The 18,628-nt window shown below is 26.3% G+C and overlaps 4 protein-coding genes across 7 annotated transcripts; 2 read left to right on the top strand and 2 right to left on the bottom strand.

Moving 5' to 3' along the window:
- The first annotated feature begins 1,289 nt into the window (after nt 1-1,289).
- hop (tyrosine-protein kinase hopscotch) lies at nt 1,290-9,761 on the top strand. Its single transcript, XM_015514503.2, has 18 exons — nt 1,290-2,601; nt 2,659-2,909; nt 3,401-3,520; nt 3,610-3,761; nt 3,918-4,040; nt 4,111-4,247; nt 4,306-4,518; nt 4,706-4,830; nt 5,386-5,539; nt 5,608-5,755; nt 5,832-5,939; nt 6,101-6,183; nt 6,259-6,336; nt 6,882-6,992; nt 7,966-8,094; nt 8,154-8,327; nt 8,536-8,705; nt 8,766-9,761. Exons 1-18 carry the CDS (start codon nt 1,846-1,848, stop codon nt 9,139-9,141), a joined length of 3,408 nt encoding a protein of 1,135 aa, XP_015369989.2. The 5' UTR covers nt 1,290-1,845; the 3' UTR covers nt 9,142-9,761.
- LOC107166021 (ubiquitin-ribosomal protein eS31 fusion protein) lies at nt 9,709-12,168 on the bottom strand. Of its 3 annotated transcripts, none has more exons than XM_015514504.2 (4): nt 12,009-12,168; nt 11,402-11,510; nt 9,939-10,156; nt 9,709-9,882 (listed from the first exon to the last, which is right to left on the bottom strand). In XM_015514504.2, exons 2-4 carry the CDS (start codon nt 11,502-11,504, stop codon nt 9,751-9,753), a joined length of 453 nt encoding a protein of 150 aa, XP_015369990.1. In that variant the 5' UTR covers nt 11,505-11,510; nt 12,009-12,168; the 3' UTR covers nt 9,709-9,750. The 3 variants fall into 3 exon arrangements, with proteins under 3 accessions (XP_015369990.1, XP_015369991.1, XP_015369992.1); XM_015514505.2 differs by having other exon boundaries at nt 11,998-12,116; XM_015514506.2 differs by lacking the exon at nt 12,009-12,168 and adding an exon at nt 11,883-12,003.
- Nucleotides 12,169-12,775: 607 nt separating this feature from the next.
- Nucleotides 12,776-16,772, top strand: RfC38 (replication factor C subunit RfC38). 2 transcript variants are annotated; one of them, XM_089229137.1, is made up of 9 exons: nt 12,777-12,992; nt 13,076-13,167; nt 13,247-13,384; nt 13,462-13,627; nt 13,696-13,895; nt 15,250-15,368; nt 15,448-15,616; nt 15,681-15,774; nt 16,634-16,772. In XM_089229137.1, exons 2-9 carry the CDS (start codon nt 13,081-13,083, stop codon nt 16,681-16,683), a joined length of 1,023 nt encoding a protein of 340 aa, XP_089085263.1. In that variant the 5' UTR covers nt 12,777-12,992; nt 13,076-13,080; the 3' UTR covers nt 16,684-16,772. The 2 variants fall into 2 exon arrangements, with proteins under 2 accessions (XP_015369971.1, XP_089085263.1); XM_015514485.2 differs by lacking the exon at nt 16,634-16,772 and having other exon boundaries at nt 12,776-12,992; nt 15,681-15,989.
- LOC107166011 (uncharacterized) lies at nt 15,370-16,895 on the bottom strand. Its single transcript, XM_015514486.2, has 2 exons — nt 16,592-16,895; nt 15,370-16,161 (listed from the first exon to the last, which is right to left on the bottom strand). The coding sequence occupies exons 1-2, from the start codon at nt 16,893-16,895 to the stop codon at nt 16,139-16,141; spliced, it is 327 nt and encodes a 108-aa protein (XP_015369972.1). The 3' UTR covers nt 15,370-16,138.
- Between the last annotated feature and the right edge of the window lie 1,733 nt (nt 16,896-18,628).

The raw sequence follows: 18,628 nt of genomic DNA on the forward strand, positions 1-18,628 counted from the left end.
CCATTTTAACAACTATAAGATAAGATGCTTATATATAGAATTAGAAACTGACTATAGTTAATAATTCAACATAATAAGTCAAGAAAAATGTTTGGTGTATACAAAATGCTAATATAAACATTTACTTTTACATCGGATTTACATCAAAAAGAAAAATTTTATATGTGAATCAACATCTTTTTATAAAATTAAAAATTACGAGCACGGGTATTAAAGCTTTTATTAATAGATAAATTAATGTACAGCAAATATCATTGAAATATATGTTTTTTTTAACTATGGGTACAAGTTCAAATGATTTTAACCGTTATAAGTTCCGAGTCCTGACTGATTATACTAATTAATTTTTGAGTTAACAAGTTATAAGTTTTAATATATAACAAATCAAAATTTTAAAATAAAATACCAGGATTTGTATTTAATATTTTCTTTTACATATAATATAATAACTAACCTATGACCTATTTACTATTTAGTCCAAATTCAACACATTATACATTTATACGGCTTAATAATTTTAGCAGTATGATAATAATGACATGTTTATTATGTTTAGGTCTTTTATAGTTTTATGCAATATCTGGAGTCTGAACTAAAGCGATTGAGTGCAACGGCATATTAAAACGTAACGAAAAATGATTACCTATTGTATTGCCTACTCTACTAGCTATATAAATCTATAATGATAGTGAAGTGGACTAATTTAAACTATTCGAACATATTCAGTTACTTCTATAAGTAGTATCAAGTAGTGCCAGTGGTGGTCAAATGATTTTGTAGGATAAGTGTTGATAACTGGTAAGTTGAGAAAATATCTGGGCCTCACAATAAAAAAAAAAATGTTCTACACACAGCACGAAATCACAGAATTGTAAAAAATACGAAAACCTATTCAGTGCTAAAACATTAATCCGTGGACGACACGTCATGTCACATACTACTACTATTTCTTTAACCTAGGACTGTGGGCTTTCTTTTTCTTATTAAATAATATGTTTGGATTAATATTTATAATTATTATAATATAAGGTATGGCTGAAAGACTGGAACACATAGATAATATAAGTACTTATATTAATATAATATATTATGCTGGAACGGATGAAATGCTGACACTTTGACAAGTGACAGCCTGAAACCACCTTACGGCTCACTCGCTCACTATAGTCACTAGCAAGGCTACGCGTCGTGATGCAACACAGCAACACATGTAGTATAAAATTGCAGTCATGCGCATCACGATTCACGAATTCACGATACAGTCAACAGTCAGTGTTGTTGCACTGTTGCACTGTTGCAGTCACAACCGGCGGCACCGAGCACCGATATGCGAGCCGATGCTGCGTTATTGCGATAATCTAATCTTCCAGAGAATATCGAACGCTACTTATCAACGTATCGACATACTATTATTATTATTCTACCACGGCAATACCGTATCAGCTCACGGCTGGGTTACTGAGTAATAGTTGATTAATAATAATAATAATAATAAATGTAATAGTAACCATATATTATATTAAGTGCTCACTGCTCACTATAATATAAAAAAGTAATAAATAATAATGATATGTGCTGATTGCGATTACATGACTATTATAATTTATAATGAGTGCCTACAGTTTCCGATTATTTGTCGCGATTTTCTTGGAAATACTTATTGTGTGCCCCACTAAAAAAGTAACTTCACCGTCTTATTTTTTCTATTCGTGCAGATAAATAATAATGAAATCTTTTATCCTCTGAGAATCGCGCGCGTTTCTGTGTTTCATTGACAAATATTGTTATTTGTTTTTGAATATTCGTAGTTTCCATCCGCTCGGAAACAGTACAATCGACTAAACTATGGATTCGTCGATTTCCATCAAAGTGCATGTAGCTGTCCAAGCGACTCCTCACGAGATACCTGTCACCATCAACACGACCGTGGAAGATGTAATTATCGAGACCTCGAAACTGTTGAACATTGGACCTGTGGCCAGACACTTATTTGGACTGAGAGTGTTGAGTTTCACTGATGACAATTTGTGGTTGAGTCCTTCTCTATTCATATTATATGCCAAAAACGAACATCACGTTTATGAGTATAAATTGAGATATAAAATGCCCGATGTCAAACGACTGAAGTCGATTGATTGTTATGCATATAATTTCTATTTTTATCAAGTTAAATCTGATTTATTGAAGAGTAAAGTCGCTGGGTTGTGCTATGACACATGCAAACGAGAACTCATTGGAATGGGTGTTGCTGACATGTATAGGTCTATACTAGAAGAGGACAAATCCAGAGAAATTGTCGAACAAAATTATAAACAGTTCATGCCACAAGAAGTTGTTAAGCAACACATGTTTTTTTTGAAAAAGCCTGTGCAGGAAACTTTAAAAATACTTATAAATAACAATACCATTGGCAATCTTTATGTACCAGTTATCAAAGAAAGTTATTTAGAACAATTCAACTCTATTGCACCAGATTATTTAGAAGAAGAATATAAGGCTTTATACAGTGAAAATGGCAGCTCTGTAAATGTTGCATTTAGAGTAAATCCATTTCATTCAGAAATGCCCGGTGTAAGAATGTGTACTGAAAACAGAAAAGAAGTATGTTAAGTTATTAGTGTTTAATTAGATAAATTTATTAACATACACTTGTTTCAGTGGGTACATTTAGCAGCTATTGAAGACTTGTGTTTTCTATCTACTACTGATGATGGCACTGTTGAAATATCTAGAAAAACTGGAATACCTATTCATTTGAAATTCTTAAGTACAAGTACAATGTTTTCATTCATAACGTTACTGAATGGCTATTATCGTTTAATGGTTAATTGGAATTTTGATTTGTGCGCATCTACTAATACTCCATCTTTAAGCAAACTTAAATCGATTCGTTCTCATGGACCTATCAGGTACCTGTTTTTATGTGTTTATGTTATCTAAGAAAATCATATTTTTCCTTCTAAATAATATATTATTAAAAGAGCAATTATTTGTTACATTCATTGTACCTTAAATATATTAACTATTATATCATTGTTATAACCCATACAGTTTATCTAAGGACTCAGAAAATGTTCTAATTTTTAATAAATAGTGGTTAGAAAACTATATTATTTTACTAAAAGAAATAGCTTTTGGACCAATTTTTTTTTTAAATTCAACAAGTGTGAAGATAAACTGTCCAGGTTATAATTTAGTTAACTCACAAAACTAAACTATTAAAAATAAATGTCTTCTAGTTAAGTTGAACAATGTTAGAGTGGATTAAAATATTATTTAAATCAAGTTTAAAGTTTTTCTAATAATATATTTATTTTAATCATTTTGAAAAATTATTATTTTAACAGTAAAAAATATATCAAATTTCAACTAATACCTAAAATACTGTTTTATTTAATAGCATAATGAAATCTACCTCTATCTTCAAAAAAAAAATGTCAAAGAAACATGGAAGTTTTATTCTTAGACAAAGTATGAAGAATCACGATAATTATGTAATTGATGTTTGTGTAAATCAGAGGTAACATTAAATTATCATATATTATGTATAAATTATGTTTGCATAGTGATAAATAGATATCTTAAATAACTATACAAACAAATTTTTAGTATGAAGCCGATGACGTATGTAATTGAAAGTAAGGGTGGACTTTATAAGCTTGCTGGTGATGATAAAATAGAATATCCTTCTATTTGGAGACTTATTACTAGCAATAAAATGTCTTTAAACTTTATTGAATGTATATTTCCATCAGATATTGGTAAGTTATGTTGATTGTAAAATAAAGTAGATTAACTAGGTAAATAATAAAAATAGGTATATATGTATATACTCAAAAAATATTATAAAATGCAATGCCTATTTAATAATTTTCAATCTATTAATATTATTATAATTACTATGTTTTAATTTTTAGCTATGAATGAACTGTTATTATGTCAAAACACAAGTATTAAACATAATATAGGCAATGATGATGAAGATGATAAAATCACTGGTCCTCATTTAATTAATAGTGATTCTATAAAACTGTTAAAAAGTAAGTGTGAACTAAAGTCTCAATAAAATAATAATCCTTCTTATTATTATCTTTAATTATAATTCATTAGCCATTTGTTCACCAAAAAAGAAAATGCAGTCACTTATGAAAGTTCGAGTAGCTACATGGTGCAAATCTAAAAGAAATGAATCTACTGTTGTGGTCAAATTATTTCAAGACGATGTCAATATAAATTTACATTTAATGGTAACAAGTTTTGTTAAAATAAACAAACATGTATTAAACAGTGTATTAACTTTTATAGGATTTGTTAAGTTTATCTAAGAGATGGAGTTCGGTGTCTTCAAGTGCTATTGTAAGACTGTTTGGTTTATGTGTTGATACACCTACTGCTTTAGTCAGTGAATACTTTGCTTTAGGACCCCTTGATACATACCTAAGAACCAATAAAGACAATATATTGTTTAGCAATTTAGTTGAAGCTGCAACATATATGGCTACAGCACTATGGGATATGGTAAATTTCCTTTATTTTATAAATATCTAATACAGGTTTTTCAATGCGATTTCTATGAGTGAATACATCTTATTTTTTATTAAAATGTTTATAGGTATCTCAATAATACACACACACACATATATATATGTATATACTTTTTGTTGGATTTAGGTATTTTTATTACTAATTTAGTATGTGATTTTAGGAAACTGCATGTTTAGTTCATGGAAAAATTCGATGTCATAAATTTGTGGTAGCTGAACATACAAAAAATTCCTTCATTGTTAAACTTACAGATCCAGGCATTCATAAATGTTATACTAGCCATGAGTTAGTATTCACAGCATATTTATTCAATAATTTTTTAGAGTATGTGATACCCGTGTGTTTCCGTCTTACAAGTGCGTAACATCGCAAAAACTGTTGACACAATATAGAAGATAATATTTTCTGTGTTGTATTGTTTTTATTTGTTTGATATCTTTAATAAAAATAAAAGTTATAATACTTTTAAAAATCTAATATTTTTAAGTTTTTCAACTTCAATAACTTTTGATACATTGGTCTTATTGAAAAAATAAAAACACTGACACAGTTAAAATTCTTCTTTTTTTATGATGAAAATTTGGTTGTTTGTTAGACTTCTTGATTCTTTCCTTCGCGGAACAATTGTTGCTATGTTATGTACTTGTAAGACAGAGACAACATATATGGGTATCACATCCTCTTAATGTGTTTGTATTAATATTTTTAAAACTAATTAAAATACATGTTATTTATCTAATTAGGTATAAACATCAAATTCATCACTATAACATCTATGAAAACAATATTTAAAATATTTTGCTTGTTCACGTTTAAGTTATAATTTTTTTTTGTTTTTAGTTTATATTGGATTCCAATAGAATTTTATAACTCTATAGAACTTGCTCGAAAATCTCCTCAAGCTGATATTTGGGCTTTTAGTTCAACATTGTGGGAGTTATTTAATTATGGTATTATATTGCCTGAAGTTCAAAATGTTGAGTTGTTTAAAAAAGTGAGTATTTATTGATGGTTTACTTCCAAACAACAAATTAATTTTTCAAATATATTTTTATTTTCTAGAAATTTGAAAAAAATATAAGAATGCCAAAACCAGATTGTTGTACAAATGACATATATCACATAATGACAGATTGTTGGGACAGTGATCCTTTTATCAGAAAAAAACCACAAGCAACATTAAGAGATTTAAGACAAATTTGGCTACAAAGTAAGTGATTCATTTGAATATACTTGACCTTAACTGTTTCTTTGTAATCATTAATAATGTATTATTATGATTAAAGTATATGCTAGTCCTCAACATGAATATACACCATTAAAAAAAGAAGAAATATACTGTGATGATGTCACTTGTTCTGATGCAACAATTTATTGTACTTCAGATTATACAAGTAAGATATAAGTTCTGTGTACTTTTTTCACAATAGGTCAATTTTAAAATTCTGCCATTAATTCATAAAACAATATTATAAATATAACAATTAACAACTATTAGACTTATACTGTTATTATTAAAACTACATTAAATATATATGTTTTATTTTTTTCCTAGTTGAAACATTTTTGGATACTGTATCAAGTTCTTTTTCGGGTAGTGAAACAAAATCAGATTTTATTGATTTTAATTCTAACCCTGTATGTCATCATAGTATATACTTATTGATCTATTAAAATGTATACACCAAAAACAATTATTTAATTAATTTTTAGGATGATGGAAGAAGTTATCAAAACGAAAATCCTATATTTTCGACTACCAACACAAGCTTCAATCAATTTATGGAACAGGTAAATAAATGTTATTTGTCAATTAATAAAATATATTATTGAAGTTTAGTTGACCATAGTCACGAATGTGTGCTGTGTTCAAATATCATATTTGCTAGCTCTCACCAAGGTATCTATTTGAATTCTTGATGTTAAATCATTGCTCCTCAGAAATACCCATGTTTTAACCCAGGCATACTAATTTTAAACACACCCTTTACATACACACCCAATAAACATGTTACCAATGTTAAAAAAAAAAAACAATTTTTAAATCGACTATATTTGAATGTATTTATTCAGTCTTTTTTAACACATTGACTGCCATGTGACTAGTGGTGGTCACTTGATATATATATTATAAGCCAAGCATATTTTACAGTATCATTCCAATTTTGTTAAGTATCATATTTGAAAAGACATTTAAAATATAAATTCAATTTAAAAAAATAATAACAAGTAACATTGCACTTACTATGATACCAATAGATGGGTTAAATAATATTTATGTTAATATGAGACATTGATGCCAACAATTTTAAACCAAAAATTTGTTTCGTGTGTAGCTTACATCAAAAGAAGAGATAAAGAACAATATGCAAAGTGCTATGAACTGCCAAAAAAAAACATATCAATTCAATAACGCTACATTGACTTTACAGCAAGTTATAGGACAAGTAAATTATTTTAATTTAAAACTATATTACATTACTAGTGATGGGAAAGTTCTTTTTAAAACAAACTAGTTTATTTAAAAAAAAAAACAATTTATAAAATACATAAATATGTTATATGCTTCAGTAATCAGTAGTATGTATCATCATACATTATATTATACATTTTCAATATCATAGTAGGTACTTTTCACATATAATTTTTGAGCAAATTTTTAAGTATTTTATTCTAAAATACTGCTGCATTTTTCTTATAAAGAAATACGAATATAACACTTCAAAGAAATTCCCTGTTCTGTATGACTATGAGTTATGCAATAAATATTATATTAATTTAACTCTTACTAAAAAATATAAAAATATGTACATTTGTCAATAGAAGCATTTGAACTGTTTCTATGATAATAATACAGAGTACTTAACAATATTATATTTCAGTGACTAATGTAAATAAAAAATACCACCTATAATTGCAGTGTTAATTAATATTTAGAAGTTATAAAATTACGTTACTCATTACATTAACTATTTTTATCTAAATTACGTTTGCTTAGTAAATGATGGCAGCATAAGAGAAGTATTGTGCAAACAGACCCTACTCTGCTGTTGGTTCTAAATTGGAAAACAATAACATTCGCTTTACTCAACATTATTTTTTCATTCAAAAAGTAGAATTGTTTAAATAATCTTACTTATCTAAAATGTTGTTTCAAAATTAGTTCATATAATGAATACAGAATAATAAATAGTAGGATACTGTTATATAAATTGTATAGAAGTATAAACTAATATTATACATGAACAAAATGTGTAAACATTAATTTATGGAACCTTTAATAATATTGTTGATTATTATCTAAAAAATTTGGAATCATAAATAAATTTAAATGAAAATTTGAGTACTTTTTTCCCATCACTGTACATCACTAAAAATTCTTATTATTAATAATGTTGTTATTATTGATATTGTCATTAGGGATTTTATGGAGTTGTATTAGAAGGTTTGTTAGAATATAATGATAATAAAAAAAAAAAAGTTGCTGTGAAGCATATGAAAAGATCATTCCAAACCGAAGATTTTCAAAGAGAAATTGGGATTATAGAAGTAAGTCTTATTGAACTGTTTTAAAAATGTATTGTATTCATGTTTGATTTTCATTGTAGGGACTCAGTCATCCAAATATTGTTAAAATTGAAGGTGTATTAGAAGAACCAAATTTAATGCTTGTAATGGAATATATTGAACTAGGTTCATTAAGTAGTTACTTGCGATTACATGAAGATGAACTTGTTGAAGAAACCAATAGATTATTAAAATACTCTTTAGACATTGCTCAAGTAATTTTAAATTTTTTATTTTTCATCATAATATTATATACTAGCATTTGGATCTTTGCTATACTATAATATGCATTTTAACAATAGACTTACACAATACTAAGTTTTGTGAAATATAATACAAAAATACTTAATTTAATATATTTTGTAATTTTGTTCATAAGTTAATTCTTATATGTGTTAAAAGTATAATTTATTTTTATTTTAGGGAATGGAATACTTAGGAAGCCTAAACATTATACATCGTGATTTAGCTACTAGAAATATTTTGGTATCAAGTCAGACAGTAGTAAAAATTTCTGATTTCGGTCTTGCTCAGTTTTTGCCTGATGAAAAATACTATTACTTACAAACAATGAGAGATTTGCCTTTGAAATGGTGAGTTTTGTAAATAATGGTTAAATTAAAATGTTAATGCTAAATTGTATATACTTTCAGGCATGCTCCAGAGGCTATTTTATATGGAAAATTTTCTCCTAAAACTGATATTTGGGCATATGGTGTGTTACTTTTTGAAATTTTTTCTTTGGGTAAAGAACCAAATGTAGTCTCTAAACTGGAAGAAAGACTAGATGTTGAAAAATTAATTAGAGTTTTGGAAGAAGGTCATCGGTTACAATGTCCATCATGTCCTCCATGCACCCTGGACATATATAACAAACTTATGCAGCCTTGTTGGGCTTATGCAGCAGGCGATCGTCCAAATTTCTCAGATTTAATAAATGTTATTAAATCACTTATGATCATTGAACCGGCTGAACATTTTACTCATAGACAATCATTATGTTTTGAACCAAATAATATCATGACTTAATTATTATACCAGACAATCAACATTCTCATGAAACAGTGGGGACTTATGACACGAGAATTGTAAAACAAAAATTGTTAAAATAGGTACTTAAAATGTCAGGAGTGGTATCTATTTAATAGTCTTCAAGAACTATTAAATATAATTATATAAAAATTGCACACTAGTAATCTAGTCAAACAAAATAAATATGTTACTACGTATGTTTTTAGATTTTAATATTTTGTTTAAATGAAGGAGGAAAATAGATAAAGAAACAGCAGAAACCAAATATTATTGTATATATTATGTTAAATACTATTAATGCATTTTATGTATGTTAAGATTTATTTGACTTTTATCACATATTATGCTTATTATTCAAATACTGTAGTTATTATTTGCTTAATTTAAAAAAGAAATGTTACTTAATATTTGTATGCAATAAGACTGTACTCATTATGTAAATAGGAAAACCTAGAATTTAATAATCATAATTGAATTTTTTTAAATATGACATTGGGACAGCAAACACTCAACACAAGGCAAGGGATGTTTGTTAAAATACTGTCAAAAAGAAAAATGCAAGACTTTTGAAAATAAACTGTATTGTACATAAAATTAAAATACAATTCATTTAGTTATGGTAGAGCTACACTTTCCACAGTAAAATCTGTTGGGCATCTCAGCCATGAATACTCCAGGCCCACAGTTTTCAGCAGCACATTCTTTCCTTAATCTATGAACCTTTCCATTTTCATCAACCTATAAATAATGATTATAATTAAGTTCTGAGTATTGAATTATTTTATAATTCTTACCTTATAGAACTTAAGAATTCCTAACTTGACTTTCTTCTTTTTGTGTTTAATCTTTTTTGGTGTGGAATAATTTTTCTTCTTACGTTTTTTAGCACCACCTCTTAAACGAAGTACTAAGTGAAGTGTAGACTCTTTTTGTATATTGTAGTCAGAGAGTGTGCGACCATCTTCCAATTGCTTGCCAGCAAAAATAAGACGTTGTTGATCCGGGGGAATGCCTAAATAATGAATTCAAAGTTTTAAAAGAACTGGGCAACAAACTACCTTAGAATATTGTATTTCATACTAATACATTTTTATTGTTTATTTATCATCATTAAACAAGCAAACCCAATTACAATAGATATGTGGAAACATTAAATAGACATAAACAATATAGATGTTGTGAGAGTAATACAATATGATTTAAGTGATTAAATTGCTAGAATATAAATCAAGAGATAATAGTTACACACAGAAATTTTAGTGGTAATCTATCAGAACATATATCAAATAAGGCGATAAATAAATTTTAAGTAAATGATTTATATCCCATACATTTTAACTAATTCTTAATGAATAACATACTGAGTGATTCTATTATCATTGAACACTCATTATAAAAAAAATTATTAATATTTTTGAAAATATTCCACATAGTTTAAAGTTGTTAAAAAAACAACGTTTATACTAAAAAATTATATACAAAAAAAATTTGATCCTTATAATTTTTTAAGTTTTTTACTTTTTTGAATGACGACTTAGTTTTAATTTTATATTCCAAAGCAGAATACTTTTCTAAGTATTTTGCTTGGTATTTTGATTCATAAAAATTGAATTTAAAACGAGTAGTTTATGAGTTATGAGTATTTAAAGTTTAGACAAGCGGAGTAGTGGACAAACATTTTGCGGGGTAACCCCGTACCACTCCACTCTGCCAATCTAAACTTTAAATATTTATAACTCATTAACTACTCGTCCTAAATTTGATTTTTATGAATCAAAATACTTAGAAAAATATTCTGCTTTGGAATATGAAAATAAAACTCTATGTCATTCAAAAAGTAAAAACTTAAAAAATTATATGGATAAAAAATATTTTAAAATAAATTTTTTTTAATAAAAACGTTGGTTTAAGAACAACTTGAAACTATGTAAAAAAATATTATCAAAAACATTAGTAATTTTTGAAATAATTAGTGTTCAATGAAATGTATTGCCTTAAATTTACTTTTTGGCATTACTATTAACTTTGGACAGAATTTCAGCAGGGAATGATGCTGATATATATACAGTACTAAAGTAGTAGTCAAAAGAGAAAAAAAACAATAACATTATATAGTTCAAAATGGTTTTTTTTTTCAATAAGAAAAAACATGTAAGCAGTTTTGAGTGCTGTTGAATAAACAGTAGTGATCCAAGAGTAAATAGGTACATAATTTATAAATAAAAAATAGTAGTTTAATCGTTAACATTAAGTTTACCTTCTTTATCTTGAATTTTCGATTTTACATTTTCAATTGAATCTGATGACTCAACCTCAAGAGTTATTGTTTTACCCGTAAGGGTTTTAACAAAAATTTGCATCTTGCCCTATAAAAATAGAAAAAATATTATTATAATTTTAATACTTAAAATTGCATAACTACAATGGTTTTTAAGAAGTACTTCATATAAAATCAAAATTTATAATTCACTATATTTAACTAATTAGTATTGAAAACAGAAATTCAGTTCACTAAATAATATATTTTCTACTAAAATTAATTATCTACTAGATAAATGATTAACTAGAAAAATAAGTATTAGTACTAAATGTCTAAATCAAATTATTATTTTAGTGCTATATCGGATACTACTCAGTTAGACGAGTTTACATTCAGTTCATATAAAAATTTAGAAATTATTATTGAGAATTGTGGTTAAATGATCATAATTAATAAATTCATAATCAGGTGTTTTAACCTAGAAATCCAATGAAAACCTTAAAATCAACAAACACGAACACTTTTTTTATTTTAAAGGAGAAAGACTTCAATCAAACATGAATAAACACAAACATACAAAATAGACATCATACTTAGTACTTACGAATCAACTTCGCACAAAAAGAAACAAGAAACGCCAACCAAAACTCAAAATCTACTTCAAACCCGAGCCATAAGTGAAAGAATTTTCGTTTTTAGCACATAACCTATACAAATTTAAAAGCTATAACAAACAAATTGTTCACTCGTAAGAATTAAAAATGTCTTATAGGGACAGATGTAGAGAAGGTTGGCAACATTGTTTTTAACTTATTCACTAATTTTTAAATGTTTGAAGGTTTGAACTTTTAACCTTAATTTGTAATTTTGTATGTTTATGATTATGATTTATGACGTTTTTTACGTCTCTATGCTTAAATACTTTTAATTTTCATGCATAAAAGGCAGGGGCGTATTTAGATATATATATTTTTTTTAGGGGGGGGGGGGCTGTGGTATCTTCTCCAAATGAAATTCCTATTTTCCCTATTCAGCCTATAAGAGTTAGAAAATTTACAACTGATAGGACATAATAAGCAGACTTCATAACAATTCCTGGATTTGGGGGGTTAGGTTAGCCTGAAGCCCCCTCAGCCACCCAATAAATACACCCCTGATAAAAGGTTTTGGTTTTTATGGAATATAATACCTAAGAATATTTAATAATATTCATATTTATTAATAATGTTTTATTTTCACTTATTTAATTATCACTAAATTATCTTTGGTTTTTTAGCTTTATCACATATGATTTATGATTCCGCCCATAGAGTACTCTATGTTCCCGCCAAATAAATACCGTAATGTCTGTAACAATTGATAATAATTTTTACTTTTTAGTTTATAATTATAATTTAAAGTTTAAACTTATTAGTTATTAGTAGTTTCAGTTTGGTATATAAATATAATATAGTTATAATACAAAATACTATATATCATTTTTTAGTAGCACTATTTGTAGTTACTTTATTTTAATTTTCTAATTGTCTTTTGACAATTAATACCTACTCATTATCAAATCGTCATAGTGTCACAGTTTACAATCTAGGTACTATCATTTTTTAAGAAATATATATTAATTAATAACTGTTGTTCTTCCTAATTATTAAAATTTAAAATTTATTTATTTAGTTATAATGAGTCTGTGGGCTGATAAATATCGACCTAATTCGTTACAAAAGGTTGATTACCACCAGGAACAAGCTCAGCATTTAACAAACCTTGTTAGTACATTGATTAAGTAGTAGTTTTACTATAAGCTATGTTGTACTTTTTTTATATTTTTTAACAATAATTTTGTAGGTAAATCAAGGTGACTTTCCACATCTACTTTTTTACGGTCCTAATGGTGCTGGAAAAAAGACTCGTATTTTAGCATTGTTACGACAACTGTATGGCCCTGGTGTTGAAAGGTTACGCACTGAACACATGAACTTCATGGTATAAAACCAATATATATCTATAAGTCATCCATTTATTTAATTATTTAAAAATAATGTGTTAATTGTTGTATATAGACTCCTTCAAATAAGAAATTTGAGATAATGACTGTGGCTAGCAATTATCATATTGAAGTTAATGCTAGTGATGCTGGTATGTATGACCGCATTGTAGTTATGGAGCTCATAAAAACTGTTGCACAAACTCATCAATTAGATTCAACCAAGCAGCGACATTTTAAAGGTAACACATCCCAGGTTGACTTGTATTAATAATTTGCCTTTTTTTTTTAAACTATATTTATGTTACAGTAATCTTATTAACTGAAGTGGATAGGCTTACTAAAGAAGCTCAGCAAGCTTTACGACGAACAATGGAAAAATATATGGCTACTTGTCGTATTATTTTGTGTGCTAATTCTATTGGTCAGGTGATTCCAGCCATACGTAGTAGATGTTTAGCTGTGCGTGTTCCAGCTCCCACTCATGAAGATATTAGTAAAATTTTAAAAGTAAAAATAATTTTTCAATAGTTAAAATAAGTAAAGTTTTACAATAATATCTGAGTAATATGTTAAACGGTTATATTCAACTGTTAAAAACAGTGATTTTTTTTTTGGGGGGGGGGGGGATAAGATCTCAAAGTGAGCATTGCCCCCAACTGATTTTTAAATGCAGATCTGCTGGTTGATTTTTGATTTTTAACTGGAACTGTTGTTGGTGACAAACATATTTATTTATACAATTGTTGAAGTGATATAAATAATATTGTGTTCTGGGAAATTATTAATTGCCACAATGATAGTTAATAGTTCAATCATTCAGTCACACGGGGATGTGTTTAATATGTATACTATCTAAATAAGTGTGTGCATGTGTTATGTAATTGATAATATTAATATTATACATTACTTTATATTTATATGTATTCAGAAAGACGTAATTCCACATATTTATGTTTAAATTAATAGTATTTTTTATAGTCATACACTTTTATAAAAATTTTCATGCAGTTGAAACTATGTTGAAAAATGATATCATGTTTTGATACAGTTTTTTTTTCAATCTCACGTTAGTATCAACGGTCAAATAGAAAATTTAAATACTTTAATAATTTATGGTGACATACTAATGGTTTCTAAAAAACTTCTGATATCTTAAAATTTAACTTTTTCAGTTAACATTAAAAAAACTAGGATATATAATACATAAAAAATTAAAAACCAGGTAACATGTTTTATGATATATTAGGCATTTGTTCCATGCATTTTTTAGATTAAAATTGTATGTGGAGGTCAGATTTCATGTGAATCAAGCAATTATTTCTGTTCTATTGGTTGGTTGAAACTAATAAGTTGAATTTACTGTCTGTGGGCCAGATGTGCTCGCGAATAAGTTTTCACTGGCCCCCTAAAGGCCAGTAAATTATCTAAAAGTATACGTAATATTCAAAATAGTATTTGCACGTACGTGTCAATTAATCACCTGTATCATAATTATATAACTAAGTATATTATAAGAACTATTATTTTTTAGTATTTATAAATATATATAAAAAATAGTATATATTTATGTTGTTTTTGGCTTACTAAAATTATTAATTTTTTATATGGCTTTGAATAAAAAAAATTTAGAGACCCTCTGCTATAGAGTATAGATGATAGACATCGTATTGGGATTACAGAGTATTATTTTCAGTGTATTCCTAGCCACTTACAATTATATTTAAATATAATATGTTTGCAGATAAATCTAATTTTTGTTTCCTGCCAATAAAAATTTTGATCTCTTTCATTAATTTTTGCTTAAAAAAATTAACTTTATAAATTTTATTTACTCTCGGTAATTATGTTACATTATTTATAGACAATTTGCAAAAAAGAAGGATTAACACTACCAGATGAATTGGCTTTAATTATCTCTCAGGGTTGTGAACGAAACTTAAGGCGAGCTATATTAATGTTAGAAGCTAGTAAAGTAAAACAGTTAGTATTGACATTCATATTTTATTTCATTATTTTTAAAATTATTATAAATATTTGTAATTTATTTTTGAAATAATAGGTATCCTTTTGATGTAAAACAAAGTGTTGTTGTACCAGATTGGCAACTTTATATTGGTGATACTGCCAAACAAATATTAAGCCAGCAAACTCCTGGAAAATTGCTTGAAGTTCGATCAATGCTTTATGAATTGATAGTTCATGGTATTCCAACAAATGTGATTTTTAAAGTAAGTAAAATAAAATAATTCTATTATTGATACAGGCATACATTAATGAACATACAATTTTCAGTTTTTACTTAAAGAGTTGGTGAAAAACTGTGACATTTCTTTGAAACATGATATTGTTGATATAGCATCATTTTATGAACATAGTTTATTAAAAGGTAATAAAACTATGTTTCATTTAGAAGCATTTGTTGCTAAATTTATGTTACTTTATTCTAAGTTCATGGAAGAGTCATTAAATGGTATATTTTAATTTTTATTTGTATGCATAAGTTAGATTTATATTTACTTTAAATTAATTGCAAAACAACATTGTACATTTAATTTCTATTTAATTTTTATAATATAGAGGTTGAACATTCTTTTATTGTAATTACCTTCTTATTTAATAGCTTCTTAATTTTCCAATTCTTAGCAGTAAATAATAACTGTCACTTTTTCCCATTTTCTCATATTCTGCTGTACTGTATCCCTCCAATGTTTCATAGTTCTCATCCTTTAGTCCTGTTATTTCCTTTCAAACTATCGACTTGGTATTTTCCTTACTAGTTAATATAAATTTAATAAAAATACATATAATAATAATTCAAGCTTCTAGTAAAATATTATTGGAAATAATTGAATATAAAATAATCCTATAGTACACTTTAACTTACTGCCAATTAATCAAAAATAAAAGAATATGATACAGGTTCAGTTGACTATCGAGTTAGCTTCATATAATATTATTGATTTTACAAACAATTATGTGCTCAGATTAGCTTATATTTTTAATAATATTGTTAAAAAATACTTCTTACAATTTTCACTTTATAATAATAATAATAATATAGTAATTATAAAACCAATTAACAAAACATGACTCTTAGTTCAAGTAATAGCCAGTAAGATGTATACTACATGTCTGTTGACAAGAAAATACAACACTAGACCCATAGTCTAATTGTATATCTATATTTGATTGATATTTATTACCTTCATGTAAGTGACATACTATTATTTCTTGATCGCTTGTAGATGGTTTTATTTTCAAAGTGAACTTAAATCTATTGTTTAACACAAATTGAGGTGTCTCATATTCAAATGTCCAGTCCATTGGCCGTCGAATAAATGCTCCATAATCAATGTCTATTACGGCCATGGTGAGACGTAATGTCTTTTTCACTGTTATAGTTTTATTGATTCCACATTTTGGACATAAAGTCTCTGAATGTTGTCGAAACATATTCACACACGAATTTACATCATTTGGAGTCAAAACTAATGAAAAAAATGTCATATTGATTTATACTTCAGAAAGATTTGCTGACAAAGTGTGTGAATGAAAAATTATAAAATAAATTGTTAATAACAATCTCTGTTTATATATAATAAATATAATTTTAAATCTTATCTGAAATAGGATATTTTTTTATGCCAAATCTATAAATTGTTATAATATGATCATTGGTGGTCAAGCAAATTGCAAGTGTATTATTCCCATAATGTAAATACATGAAATATGATAAATAAATGGCCTATGTAAGTTCACACACTGATAATTTCAACAGATTGTGGTTAAAAAAAAGATTAATATAATCAAAGAACTATTTATTTTTTCTGTGCTTTTATTAAAAAGTAAAATTCAATAATTCACCATTAATGTACTAACTGATAAAGATGACAAATAACTATAATCTTAAAGACATTGATATAGAAGAGCTTTGGTACTGAACAGATTTTTGACAAATTCATATTACCCATCTTTGATACATCATTAACAAAAACTAGTAATGCAATTAAAAAAGCGTAAGTAAGTAGAGATATGATCACTCTGCTGTACAGTAGGTTAGGTTAGGTTATAAGTGGGTTACTGTAATGGAGGGTATTAAATTTAAATTCAATGATATATCATTGTATACAAAAAATGGTTTTAAGTAGAGATAGTTTGTCAGTCTAGGATATGTTATAATATATTAATTATTATATTGTTATTATCTAAAAAAAAATTAAATTAATTCCAATTTAATCAAATCAACAATATTACTAAACAAGTGTTTGTAAAGTTTTAAATTTTTTTTTTTGCAGAATTAATTACATAATTACATGAAACCTTGTTTTAAATTTTCTATCCTTAGCTATAAATTTTAAACAACGAAAGAATTTGTAAATTTTCAATTAAATAATTTTGTTAAAATTTGAACTTGAAATGGTTATAAAAAGATAACGTGCCTAAGTATTTTTAATATTTTTAAACTGTTATTATATACTTTTGGGGAACCTTATATTAAATTTACAAGTTTTATGACAGAAATTTCAAATGTCTATAAATAAATTAAAAATTATTAAAATGTATTGAAAGTTGATAAAACAAGCATATGGTGTAAATTTCAAGTTTCTTCAAATATTTGTTTTTGAATAATAACAAAATAAGAATATTATTACAATAGAAATTGAGTGAATATCCAAAGTTGTAACTCAAATGTGTTCATACAAATTTAATTTGATTTTTCGGTATACATTTTTTATTTGATAAAAGTCTCATGAAGAATCTTGTATTGCCTTTTCAAATTTTTGTAATTTTACCTATTTTCAATGCTTATTAAAAAAAAAAAAATGTTTACAATGTAGTTTTAATATTTTTATAACTACCATTGTGACAATATATAAGGATTCTTGTATTACATTTTGAAATGCTTTTATCCAAAGAATATAATTTTATTGTAAAAAAACTAAAGATTTGAAATATTTTATCAAGTAGGGAAATCCCAATAAAAATTTCAAGTGCCCATGGTTTTAGAGTTACACTAATATTTAAAATAAATTTTTTCCAAAATTTATTTTACGTAAATATTACTGTTTTTCTTTAATTCTTTTTTTTTTTTTTGTTCCTATTAAAAATGTACTATGTAATATACAAGAATCAATAACACAGATTTGTCTAATGTAAAATTTGAGAATTTTTTGCAACTGTAAAGAGAATCTAGTTTTAATTTTCGTATTGTATCTAATAAAATAAATGAATAATTTTTG

This window comes from Diuraphis noxia, unplaced genomic scaffold (genome assembly GCF_037042655.1).
Source record: "Diuraphis noxia isolate RWA-SAM2 unplaced genomic scaffold, SU_Dnox_SAM2 contig0005, whole genome shotgun sequence".
In the NCBI taxonomy this organism is placed as follows: Eukaryota; Metazoa; Arthropoda; class Insecta; order Hemiptera; family Aphididae; genus Diuraphis; species Diuraphis noxia.

Coding starts and splice junctions, on each gene's coding strand:
- hop (XM_015514503.2), top strand. CDS start 1,846: ATGGATTCGTCGATTTCCATCAAAGTGCATGTAGCTGTCCAAGCGACT. Junction 2,910..3,400: donor CGTTCTCATGGACCTATCAG/GTACCTGTTTTT, acceptor TTTATTTAATAG/CATAATGAAATCTACCTCTA. Junction 4,519..4,705: donor CTACAGCACTATGGGATATG/GTAAATTTCCTT, acceptor ATGTGATTTTAG/GAAACTGCATGTTTAGTTCA.
- LOC107166021 (XM_015514504.2), bottom strand. CDS start 11,504: ATGCAAATTTTTGTTAAAACCCTTACGGGTAAAACAATAACTCTTGAG. Junction 10,157..11,401: donor GAAAATTCAAGATAAAGAAG/GTAAACTTAATG, acceptor TTCATTATTTAG/GCATTCCCCCGGATCAACAA. Junction 9,883..9,938: donor GAATTCTTAAGTTCTATAAG/GTAAGAATTATA, acceptor CATTATTTATAG/GTTGATGAAAATGGAAAGGT.
- RfC38 (XM_015514485.2), top strand. CDS start 13,081: ATGAGTCTGTGGGCTGATAAATATCGACCTAATTCGTTACAAAAGGTT. Junction 13,628..13,695: donor CAAGCAGCGACATTTTAAAG/GTAACACATCCC, acceptor TTTATGTTACAG/TAATCTTATTAACTGAAGTG. Junction 15,617..15,680: donor CAACAAATGTGATTTTTAAA/GTAAGTAAAATA, acceptor TACAATTTTCAG/TTTTTACTTAAAGAGTTGGT.
- LOC107166011 (XM_015514486.2), bottom strand. CDS start 16,895: ATGACATTTTTTTCATTAGTTTTGACTCCAAATGATGTAAATTCGTGT. Junction 16,162..16,591: donor AGTATGTCACTTACATGAAG/GTAATAAATATC, acceptor TATATTAACTAG/TAAGGAAAATACCAAGTCGA.